At 40.3% G+C, this 12,336-nt stretch overlaps 1 protein-coding gene across 1 annotated transcript in view; it reads right to left on the reverse strand.

Moving 5' to 3' along the window:
• Nucleotides 1-2,110: 2,110 nt before the first annotated feature.
• DTL (denticleless E3 ubiquitin protein ligase homolog) overlaps nt 2,111-12,336 on the reverse strand; it is a 29,953-nt gene continuing 19,727 nt past the window's right edge. Inside the window, exons 12-15 of the mRNA XM_067565003.1 lie at nt 12,082-12,171; nt 9,546-9,684; nt 4,474-5,336; nt 2,111-2,875 (exon numbers count right to left, since the gene is read on the reverse strand). Of these exons, the coding sequence (XP_067421104.1) occupies nt 2,807-2,875; nt 4,474-5,336; nt 9,546-9,684; nt 12,082-12,171 (1,161 nt within the window). The 3' untranslated portion in view covers nt 2,111-2,806. The remainder of the gene's footprint in view (nt 2,876-4,473; nt 5,337-9,545; nt 9,685-12,081; nt 12,172-12,336) is intronic.

Here is a 12,336-nt window from a genome sequence, read left to right on the forward strand (position 1 = left end):
TGGCTCTTTCAAGACAGGCAGGTGGGTTCAGTTGCTTGGGGACATACATGTTAAATGCATGAGCAGATGCCCTAGGAAAAGACATTACTAGTTATCTTAAACCACATTATGCAATTCTCTGCAGTCTGAAAACAAGAGATTGTCACATCATAAACCAAGTGATTCATACTAATGATTCCTTTCCGATTTCCCTGGAGCCAAGCTATTTACCAGGATCAGACCCTGTCACTTTGACTGCATAAGACTAAGGGCTTGAGCTAATTTTTTTTGGTCCTCATACTGTTAGCCAGATTGACTGTGTGCGCTTGGGGTAAGAAGCTATGGACAGCTGTCATGAAAGGAGAAGGGCTCTCACATTGAGGATTATCTCCCTTGAAGATTATCTGTCCAGGTATTTGCACATTTACACTTCTAAACCCATGAATAAATAGCTATGGAGTAGAGGAGATGAGTAAGGGTTTAGGAGTGGGAGTTATTCCCAGAAGTGGAAGATATTATGAAAGGTATGAGAGGGATTCATTTCAATAGGAACAGGATTTCACCCTCACCGTCTTATCCCACCACAACTGTAACTTCTCACAAAGCTGGGGGTAGGGAGGGGGAAATTTCTGTGGGATAAGTTAGTTGTAGAAAAGGATTTATACTCCTTATGCAGCCCCATTGAAACCACTGGTATAGCAGAGTTTGGCCACAAGTGTGTAGGTTAGCGGAACATTAAACTATCCTATTCACTTTACTTTATCCTGTATGTTAAGTTTCAATTCCTTCCCCATTTACGGTCAAGTTTGATGTTCAAAAGCGGCTTACCATTAAAGTGTCAGGTTTTTTAGTCCTCGTTAGCTCAAGATATTGGATCCACTCAGACATCACTTAAAGGTTCCAGTTTTTAAAGGGAGAGGTTTGAAAAATGGCTGAAGTATATTTTACTTGTCCATTTTAATGTTAGTTTGATATTTCTCCAAAGCTAGAGGGCTGCTGTGAACTTGAAATGGAGTCAATGTTACAAAAATAAAGTTGTTTCAGATTCTATACCTCTCTTTGAGTCCTCCTGTCAATAGGTAGTTTTACAATCATAATTTATTTTAAAACATAGTGTATTTCTCTCCCTTGTTGCTGTGTAAAAAGGCTCACACAAACATGAGAAATTGGTGATACAGGGGAAAAATCAGAAAACAGTGCTTTCTAAAAGTGCTTTCTAATGCACAAAGTAAAATATAAAACAATTCTTTTCCTCTAATCCATTTCAGATATAGTAATAGGTGTCACTTAACATTAGTAGGTGCAAAGTTTCAGACAGGTGTGATTTAATTCTATTGTGTTCCTTTAAATATTGTTCAGTATTTCTGCAATCCTGAGTCTTGAAATAGACAGACTTTCATAGACCATTTAGTCTGACCTCCTGTAAAATTCAGACCTTAGAATTTTAGCCAGTTACTCCTGTATTGAACCAGTAACTCGTGAGTTAATCATCATTAGCGTACATATCTATTTGAATTCTGTCTGGCTCATTACACCTCAGTGTCCCTTCATTACGTTTTAGCAGCAGCAAGATGTTTCAGTGCAAACAACCAGCAGTGGTGACAGAGAGCTTTAGCTGCAGAATCATGACCCCATTTGGGACAGCCTATTCTGCCTATCAGTGACATTATCCAATTATATACATTACTCTCAAATCAAAGCCTTTTAAGCATTAATATTAGTATGGCAACCTAAACTCTAAAGTTTCTGCCTCCAACATCAGGATAGATATGCTACAATTTACATCCATAAAAGGTCAATAAGCAACAAGCCAGTATGGAATGCCTTCTCCTAAAGCCAGTTTTGTTTGGAGTAGGCTAAAATCTGATAACTTCTAACCAACCTTGCTAACATTTGATGTAAAAGAGGCAATCGGGCTGCCAGCCTCAACTGCCATGGTCTCTATGGTTACAAGGCTATCATGGGTGTCCTTGGGCTAGCAGGGGCAGGAGTATGGAAAGCAGCAAACTTGGGAAGTGATGGAAGGGGAATTTTAAAAAAGGAGGCAAAAATGTCCTTTGCTATCCTGTATTTTTTCTCACATTGCAATCACCACGTGCAGCACTGGAAAAGAAAGATAGACAGACAGACATCCTGAAACATTAAAATGTTTTGTATTTACAGGAAGTTAAGTCACATCTACAAGATTCTTTGCTGAAATGGGAGAGTCATTGCTATACAAGAGGAACAAGCTGTAGAAATATCCTTTAGCAGAAACGGTGGCTCAGGTCTATCTGCAACAAAAGTTTCTCCAGACATTTCTATTCAGCTGCTATCAAAAGGAGGTGGTATATGTTTGCACAGTGCTCTTAAGTACAAAAGTTTCAAGATCAGACATAGTAAAACAAGTATCAACTGACAAGCTGTATTTGACTATATTAATAACACACATCAAAGATGCTATTTCCAAAGATAGCTAGAGCATTTCACAGATGCCATGTGAAAAATAACTCACGGGGGAACATTTAACTAAGTGACGTGTTAAAACAAAACATGTATTTTAAAATCCATCACCTACTTCATGTTAATGGCATGTGAGTCTCCATTAATTAGCATCCTACGTGTTTCATGCCTGAACTAACTCGAGGCTATAAAGTGTAACAGATTTTAAAAAAGAATTTAAAGAACAGGAAAATAAAAAAAATCCAACTTCACTTTATTAAGGGCCAACAATGCATTGTATAATCTCAGTGTCTTCTTCCTTCCAGGTAGCTAAATCCACTCTTGGTAATACAAGTGGTGTTCTCAACAAACAAGTTACAGTTCCTTTAAAATGTAGTACACTACTCTAGTCATCCTGTGACTTTCGATGGAAGTATGTGCAGATCTTTCTCATGGAAACTGAAGTGACTGCAACCTAGAAAAGAAATTCAAGTTAAGTATAAAAATTTGTATTTGACCGTGGATGTCACCATCTAGTTCTTCCAGATTAAACACTGTACACATTGTAAATGTCTTTTAAATTTCTCCCATCTATAACTACGATAGCTTGCCTTGAGGAGCTGCCATGTTAGATACTGTTAAGAGGGCAACCATTATATTATTTGTGATAATTTGTATGGCTCCTGGGATATTAGGACCCTAGTTAGTGACAGGAAACATTTGCTAAACTGCTGGAGTTGCCCTTCTGCTCTGTGAGAAGAGCCAAGGGCTCTAGTTTTTACCTTGTCTGAATCAGATACAAAATTTCATAGCTTTTAAGGCCATAAGGCTTCATTATGATCATCTAGTCTGACCTGTGTAACATAGGCCATGCATTTTCATCTGCATCGAGACCAATAATCTGTGATAAAGCTAGAGTATGTTTAGAAAGACATTCAGTCATGAAAAGACTGATCCTCTGCAGTGCATTACTGGCTGGCTGGCTGGCCTGACTGACTACATTATCAATGCTCTGTATTAACCCAAGTGCAGGTGTGAGATAAAATTCTGGTCAATAGGAAGGCACTCTATAAAAATAAGCCCTAGTCATTATGGTAGTTTGCAAGATAATTTGTAGCCCAAATTATATTCTACCATCAGGTTTCAAATTCCAGTGCAACTAAAGATTGTAATAGTCATACCTCAGTTATCAGTTTTATAAACAAAGTTCAGAAGTCCTCTGAAACCTGACTTTGGAAGTTACAGGCATCATGGAATTCCATGTCTATTGATTCGATGACTAGAGCAAATTCTCAGTTTACATGTTAAGCACAAAAAACCCCTCATATGCCAACCATTTTAATTGCTCTGCAAACTCACCCCAGGATCTGAAAGTCAGACTGGGTTCCTGCTTTCTTGCACATCACAAGTAGTAAGGATTCCGCAGGCCAAGTTCTGCCCTCTGACAGTTGTGCAATCCCTTTGTTTCTAATAGGTTTTCCACAGATGTAATTGAGGGTAGAATTTAGCCCTGCAGTTTTAACACAGGTACAAATTCTGTTGATACAGGAGCTAGAATAAAATTCAGCTCATTTTCTCCCTAAGCTGGTTTTGGTCTGCAGTGCTAATGGGGACCAATTTATGTTACTTAGGTGGGCAGATGTGGCTATGAATACATATAAGCAGCATATCTGTCGAGTGAAGTGCTGCTCCTATTACACTTTTCAGAGCAGAACTGCATTGTAAGTGCCAGTGTCATACTGAGAACACACATTCAGAGAGACGCTGCGAGCATTTTCCAATAATCTGTTCTAAATCATGTTCAAATGGGCAACACCAGTTGATCTATGAAGAATCTGCTTCTCTCTGCCAAGAGTATGGGAGACACTGAAGGATATAATCATTACCCTGTATGGCACAGGTACTGTGATTTCCCTTCCCTTCCCTGCCCTCCCTGTGAAAAATGTGGTCTGATGTTCCTTGATACACAAGTTAACGCCCTGCAAATGGGAGTTGTGCATCACAGCCAAGGAGAGAATAGACCCCAGAGCCCAACCCTTTCTCTGCTGCTGTAGCCGTGACTTGTCTACTTACAAGTCCTGGTGGACTGGCTGCAGTCGCTGCCTCTCGTCTTGTGCTGGGACTCCGAGAGGATGGGGGGCTGTTGCCTGACACCTTTTGGCTACTGGCCTTGATAGTCTTCAGCTTCTCTCCCATTGTGGACAGCCAGTTTTTTTTCCCAGGTGAACTGTTCTCTTTGTCCAGCACATCAGCCCCTTTCCTGCAGGGATTCTTTAAAGGAAGAGGGGAAGTTTGGAAGCCTGCCCGATTAAGAGGGCTTTCAGCAGGGGATGGCTCCTTTGGGCTCTGGCCACAGCCTTCAGTTCCATTATTTAGCTCAGCAAGGCTCAGACAGTCTTCACTACAAGCCTTTTGGCCTGCTGCCAAGAAGCACAAATCCAGCTTGGATTTTTTAACCACCAGATCCAGCTCAGTCACACAACTGCAGCCTTGTGGACACTTCTGCCCCATGTGATCTTCCTTGCTGGACTCCAGCCTTCTTTTGGCTCGCTTCTCAAATCGTGAGCGTGGCGCTAAGGGAGTGTGAACTGCCTCTGGAAGATCCTGTGTGACCTCTGCCAAAGCTTTTCTTGGAGAAGGTGTCTTTGTTCTCATCCCTGATGGAGAGGAGTATGGAGTCCAGGTAACCCAGTGTTTAATAGACATCTTGGAGGAAGATGCTGGTTTGGGAGAACTGTCTGAGATGGTTTCGCTTTGCTTCAGTGGAGTGTGGGGCTTGACTGTTGGGTTTTTGAGAGAGGATGTCGGAGTGTTGGTAGAAAGAGGAAGGTCCCCGGCACAGTTGGGCGCACAAGCTGCTGGCCGTGGTGACGAAATGCATGGGCTACCCACCATGGAGACTTTTGCAGGAGTACTCTGCGTGCTAGCTGGCAGTACTGATGGAAGAGAAACAAGAGAATCAGGTGAAAGACACGGTACAGCAACAGCATGTGAAGAGAAAACAGATTAAAGATAAGCCTTAAAGAAGCCCCCAAACCTTGGGAGATTCAGAATCTGAATTTAGCAGCTTACCTATTTGTCTAATGCTCCCCACCCGAGATCTAAACACCTCTAAGCTCCCAGTGATTTCAACACCAACAGAATTAGGCCAATACCGAGCACTTTTGAAAACTCTACAAAATACAGGATGCTTATTTGATGTCACACACCTACCTCAGTTGTAATTGGCACATCTTAAAAGAGCTGCAATCAGATGACTAAACAGAATAGAAGGGTCAAGACGTATTTTAGTCATTGACCTTGTCCAGAATAATCTGACCTCCCAGCACAGCCACAATGGGAAGAGAAGGAAGCATATTTTTAGAAAGTGCCTCAGCTCAGTTTTTTTCACCCCTTAGGACCAGTCTGTACAACAGCTATAATTGAGTCAGGATTTTGCAGTTAGAAGTTTTGTAGAAGTGATCCCATGTCCCGATAGCTCACTTAAAACCCAGAACTATCCAAAGTTTTAGTTTAGTTATGGAGACATGATCAGATCCCATCTACACTATAATTTATGAGTGGTTTTTAAACAGGCAAAGAGACATTGCAACCCAGTCCCACAACCTAGTTGTAATGTAGATGAAGCCTTACATTGGAATGCTCTCCAACATGGGTAATTGTCCTAACTAGGCTTTGACGTTCAAATACCAGTAAGATAGATAGGGTGGGAGCTAAGAATGGTCACACTTTACTCCTAATATCCATTTGCTGGAGAGTATTCTGCAAGGCTAGGTTACTGGGTAGCAGTCAGTTATTTACAGTGCAAAGGGACAGGCTAGAAATTCCGCACATCTTGGATGAGGACTTTGACTCCAAGGAAGATAAAAGTAACGGATGGATTGGTCACCATGACAAATTAGTGATTTTTTTAAAAGCAACTTCCATGTAAGTATAGCTCGGTGGCTATTGAAATCACCAGCCTGTTATGAAATAAACTGCATGCCCACTTCTTATGTTGTGAAGCAAAGCATAGTCATCAGTATTTAATCAGCTGTGCACCAGGAATCCCACAATAAATCTGAAAGCAGCACACATTTAAGTTATATCGCAGGCCAAAACAAATCAGTAATTATTGGTTTTTTTAAGAGATTTTTTTACTTTGAAGAGAAGTGTGCTAATGTGTTTGTTCAATGTCTGCTCTTCAGATGCTGAAATGTGAAGTATCTGAAGGAATTTTTTTGGCCCTAAACCTGAATTGTGGTACAATTAAATAAGACAGCACATTAGCTATCTTCCACACACTGTTTCACCTAGGAGCAAAAGGACTTTAAACATTTTCTGCGTACCAGGGATTTAGTCAGAAACTCTTAATTCCCAGCATTGGCTGTTATGCTGTAAAGTACTTATTTAGGATGCTGAAGTCTTGTGTGAATGAAGTGTCATTTTCTTTAGAATGTTGTATTTGCTTGTGAGATGTGCCCAGTACAAACACCTACATAAACTTCTCAATAATACACTATATCTAGGCTTTTTTTGAGCCATATCCTTCCTGAGGGCTCTCATATAACATTGCCCAATATTATCTCTGTGCCTTTAAATTCATATGCTGAGCAAATTCATATGCTGAGCAAATATCAACCACTTTAAAGCACAAGTTGGAATTAAATCCTTTCCCAATTTGTTAGTCCAGATTGAAGCAAGTTACTGTGAACTCATAGAAGGGTCACAGCTAAGATTTGGTCTTTTAATCTTGGCCTTAATTATCATTTACAGGGCTATATTATCTCAGCTGGAGAATTAGTTGTGCTTAAAATATAAGCTCTTAGATGTGAAAGAAGGGTAGTAGTGATTCAGCAACCCCCTTTCACCGGTGATTAGCTACAAATTCATACTCTGGAAATGTGGGGTGATAAGCTGAAAAGAGGACATGGCTGCCCACAACCATGGCACAGATTGAAAAATTAATTCTGGAGTCACTACTCAGGAAAAGTGGAAGCAACCCTGACTTACATGCTGGATGGATATGATGAAAGGAAGCCTGTGATTCAAATGTCTACATTCCCAGTGCTGGGAAACAGAACAGAAACATCAAGCTTTTCTGTAGGAGCTTATGCACCAGTCAAACAGTTAACTCTATTAACAAGTCAGATCTCTTGCTATTGTTACCCTTACTGACATTCTGCAAAGCTGTTACATTTAACACTGAGTGCAAGTATCTTCCAAGCTGCCAGTCAAATGAATGAAGTATGTATCTATAGGACTCCAACAGATAAATGCACGAGTACTAACAGTGGGGATTTCTCTCTCTTGCCCTCACACAATCAATTTTCTACAACAACATTATGGGCTTCAAGAATCAAAAGAATCACTAATTCAAGATATAGCCCAGCTCCAGCAATTCTGGTTATATTAAGTGTAGAGAAATGAATATAATTGAGAAAATTTACATACATTATTTTCCAAGAGAAGGAAGCTGTGGTTGCTGTGCTCCAAAGTGTAGGTCAACAGTCAACACACAGCCACAACTTCACAATCTGTTCTATTTAAATGGGCAGGATACTATCTAGATTTCATCTAGGTAGCCCTGAAATGCTATTTGGTTAGCCAACTATGAATCTGTTTACATATAGCTCCTTGTATTCTAACAGCATGTGTTTTGTGTTCAAAGAGCCAAGGTCGGCAGGAAACCTGCTGTTGCATACACAAGGTCTGTGCGCTTCCTCTTCCCTCCTGAGTTGTTTTAATGCATAGAGAACAAGGAGAAATGATATTTTATCTAGCATAATTGCCAAATTCGATTTGTAAAGATCCAGGGTACAGGCAGCTTTGGGTTTTCAAGCTTTTAGATGAGACTAATGTTCATATTTATTTCTCAGGGAACAGAATGTGAAATAGTTTTTCAGCAGCTCACTGAAACAAAACATATGTATGGAAAGCAACTATGGAAGAGAGCTGGCACTTACCCACCTATTGTCCTGCAAGTTTCCTGCAAGACAGTTACGCATTGGCAAAAAGCTAGATTTAATGTTATCCTAGTCAGGCAGATTACAAAATCTTCCACTTGTATTTACAACAATGAAGGTAAAACTCATTTGGAAAGTGAGTAGAAGGAGATAGATGAACACAGGAAATTACACCAACCAGCCACTGCCAAGTCATTTTTTGTCCAAATTTTAAAGCTGTTTCAGAAATATGATTTTCCTATTCCACATTTCTGAGAGGTTTATTCCCCTTCCCTTTCATCTCAACCATACACCAAATGTGACACAATGCAAGTTCAACATAAACTAAGTTAGCTCTCTGATTCAAGACTTTTTGCACATGGTTTGGGACATGGTCAAGAGACTGCCTATCCTTCCATGGTCCTGCAGCAGTTTGGATCAGCTAGGCAATGCTGGAGCTAATGGACACCTCATTTCTTTGGTGGGGACTCTGTGAGGGTGTTTACAAGTACAGGCCTCAGTTTTAGATCAAAGCTCAACACACTTGGTCTAAGAGAACCCAAGTCTTTTGACATTCAGGGCATACTTCAAGGCTTACCTGATCTCCCAAGCTTTTCAGAAAAGGATGGCATTTATTAACTAATCCTAACAAGTGGATGGGTGAAGAGTCTCCATGATTTGTTATTGGTTTATTTTATATCTGTGAATAGATTTTGTGTACACACATCAATGGTGAAAAGACAGGTGCATTTTAGAAATCCGGTCACTGAAGTGCACGTGTCTGGGTCCTACTGTCAGTGCTACTGTATTGTGCTGGAACAATAATTTACAGCAAGACAGTTGAATGAAGATTGCATTTCTACTGGGATATAAGGAGTTTAGAAGCGGGTGTGTATAGTTCTGGAATGTTGAAAAGGCACCTTGTCCTGTAGAAAGGGAATGTTTTGTTTTGTTTTTATAAAAAAAAAGATAACAGGAAGTCAGTGTTATTTAATGGAATTCATCTGCAGGGCAAGAGAAACATTTCAAAGCGTCAGGGCTGCATATGCAGTACCAACTCTTTACTGGATGGTATTCAGGCCTGCGCAAATGCATGAATTTACATTTCTAAAGAAATGAAGAGCAATAGCCAAGGGGAAAGCTTTTGCCAAACCAATAAATGCACAGAATTCTGAAGTCCTCTTCCTATGTTGTGGGACAAAATACCCCTAAGGGCCTTACCTATTCCATTTTGATTTTCTGGTTTCTTCTGACAGACCCAGCCTACTAACTTGACTTTGCCCGATGCCAATCTCTTCTCATCACAGTCACGCTGTAAGCGCCAAACCCTCACAGTGTTGTCATCAGAGCATGTAGCGATCTACAGCATAAGTCAGTTGGTTAGAGCACTGTGAAGCCAGCTCCCACAGTCACTAGCATATCAATCCAAGAGAGTTTGTACTCTCAGCACCCCACCCTGCCCACTAAGAAAAAGGGAAAGGAATTGCCAGCGAAAAAGAAATGCAGCCTAATTACTGTACCAGAGGAAAAAGCTATCTTTTCCTCTGGAAAGTGATCTGACAGGAGAAAACCTCCATCTATCCCTTTTACGGCAAAAAATCCTATCCTCCCCATTTGCTTTGTGAAGTTTCTGTGGCAGGCAGCCATTTTCTCCACAAGTGCCAATGCATACAGTATTTGTTTATTGAAATTTCAGTAACTCAGAAACCACAGCAGAAACCCAAACACGATCCAAAGCTTATGTTCCAAGAGGAAACAGACAGCAGAAGGTATGAATTCAACACTTTGCATCAGTGTCCAGGGCTCCTTTTCTCACTCCTCATCTTTCCTTGCTTGGGGACAAACATTTGCAGTGTTCTAAATAGGTGATGTTGGAACAAGGATAAACACTGGAAAGGGGTTGCGTCACTAAGCAGTCCTTGTAGACTTTGCAACCATCCACTAGCACTTGGTACAGAAACAGGAGATAGGACTAAAGTTTAGGTAGAGCAGATCCCTGTATAATGGCATGCAGCTCTTCCAAATAATCAGTGAAATCTGCCCAACAAGCATTAGAACTTTTGTTGATCTCCCTTTGTGCCGTATATACAGTGATTCACCTGGGATTTAGTAAAAGAGGAAGAGCTATGGTCTGTGTTCACAGTCATCAAGATGCTTTTCTTCTGGCCTCCCCAACACCAACCCTTCAAAACACTGCTGGTAGGCTAGGTTTCCTTGCTTGAGGTTCAGACCACATCGCTCGCCTCTGTCTTTCCATTGGCTCATTTCCTCTGCATCAACTTCAAGCTTCTTGTCTTTGCATTTGAGGACTTGCCTAACCTTAATTCCTTTCTGAATTCCCTTGGCTCCTTTTACATTGGCCCTGTTTGTCTGCTTCTCCCATTCCATTATGGCCAGGATATTGGACTTGATGGAACACAGGTCTGTTCCAGCATGACAATTCCTATGCCAATCCCTACCAATGGAACATACTTCCTGAGCTTGTCTGCAAAGCCACTACCCTCTCCTAATTCAAATCCCTCTTGAGGATCTGCTGTGATGCCTAGAGAAATTAGCTGATTAACAATTATGGGCAGAGGGGACAACTAAAACTGCCAACAAGAAACCCTATGGGACTCCTTGGATATCATTGTCTGGGAGGGGCTTTTTCCTGATTTGGAGCTAGACTGGTCCCTTAACCTTACTCCCCACGTCAACAATTCCTTCCCCTCCAGTGAATGCCCAAATGGGGAAACCACTAATCCTGACCCTTGCTTTTTTGTTAAGATACGGCCTAGGATAGTGGGGCTCTCAGATTTAGCTTAATGAAAGAACAGACAATATTCTCTCCATCCTCCCACAAAAGTTCTCTGCTCTGCAGTAGACTTGCAAACATATCAGTGGACAGACAGTACAGTATATACTGAGGACATCAACAGAACTCATCAGTATATGAAGATCTTGAAAAAATGGTTTCAAATTTTGGTACTATAACATTTAGATTAATCCATTATCAACATATTTGTCAGCATAAAAATTTCCATCAGTAAAAGCCTTCATATATTTCCAGGAACACACTTTTTCCAAGTTACTAGTACTTATGAAAGGACTCAAGTTATCTGAAAAAATTCAAGACAGCATTATACTGAATGCTCTTGAGGATTTGGTTGAAAATGTAGTGCAGGCAACGTGGGTTGAAATTTTTCAGATGAGAAGTGACACACCACAAAAAGTGGCCTCCCTATCAAAAATTAAACATTTTCGCAAAAAAACCCCAATTTTACTTTCTTGAAATTTTCCATTTCTGACTGAAATTTTTGTTATGGCTATGGTTTTTGCTTGCAGGGTATTTTTTTTTTAAGTAATCGCCAATTTTGATTGGTTGGCTTAGTCATTTGGCAGCATTTATCAAAATAGAAAACTTTTTAAAAATTAAAAATAGTTTTAAAAAATTCTGAATTAAAAAAAAATTCTATGGAAAATTTCAAAAAATGAAAAAATTAATCTACTCTTTAGACTCACAGCACTAAGCTGTTTTAAGAATTTTCATGAAAACATTTTTGATTAGCTCTAACTGTATGTGAAGGGAAGAATGTAGCTAGCCGGTTCATCTAGGCCATTCTCTTTTCAACAAAACTTTCTATACAGAGACAATTCCTTCCCCCATCAAAACACCCCCCTCAGGTTTTGAAAAACAAACACTGTCATGGTCATATCTAGTCCTTCATTCATTGGCTTCACAGGAGATTCCAAGACATAGTTTTTTCGAAAATCTAACCTTAGCGAAGTCTGAAGGACACCAGGCAACGGAAGTAACCTCTTGAGAGTGACCAAGGAGCATCATGGGAGGAAGATGGGGCTCAGAAACCTAAAAAACCCAATCCACAATTTAAAATCAGATGGATTTCTGCATCATAAGCATCATTAAGTAAGGCTGCACTCTGCTGAAGTAGAATACTGTAATGTCTACCATCAAGGATCTCAAAGCACTCTACAAACAAATGAAATAAGCTTCACAACATCCTTCTGAGGT

This window comes from Emydura macquarii, unplaced genomic scaffold (assembly GCF_026122565.2).
Source record: "Emydura macquarii macquarii isolate MOO-44397 ecotype Brisbane River unplaced genomic scaffold, CSIRO-AGI_Emac_v2 contig_2676, whole genome shotgun sequence".
Classification (NCBI taxonomy): Eukaryota; Metazoa; Chordata; order Testudines; family Chelidae; genus Emydura; species Emydura macquarii.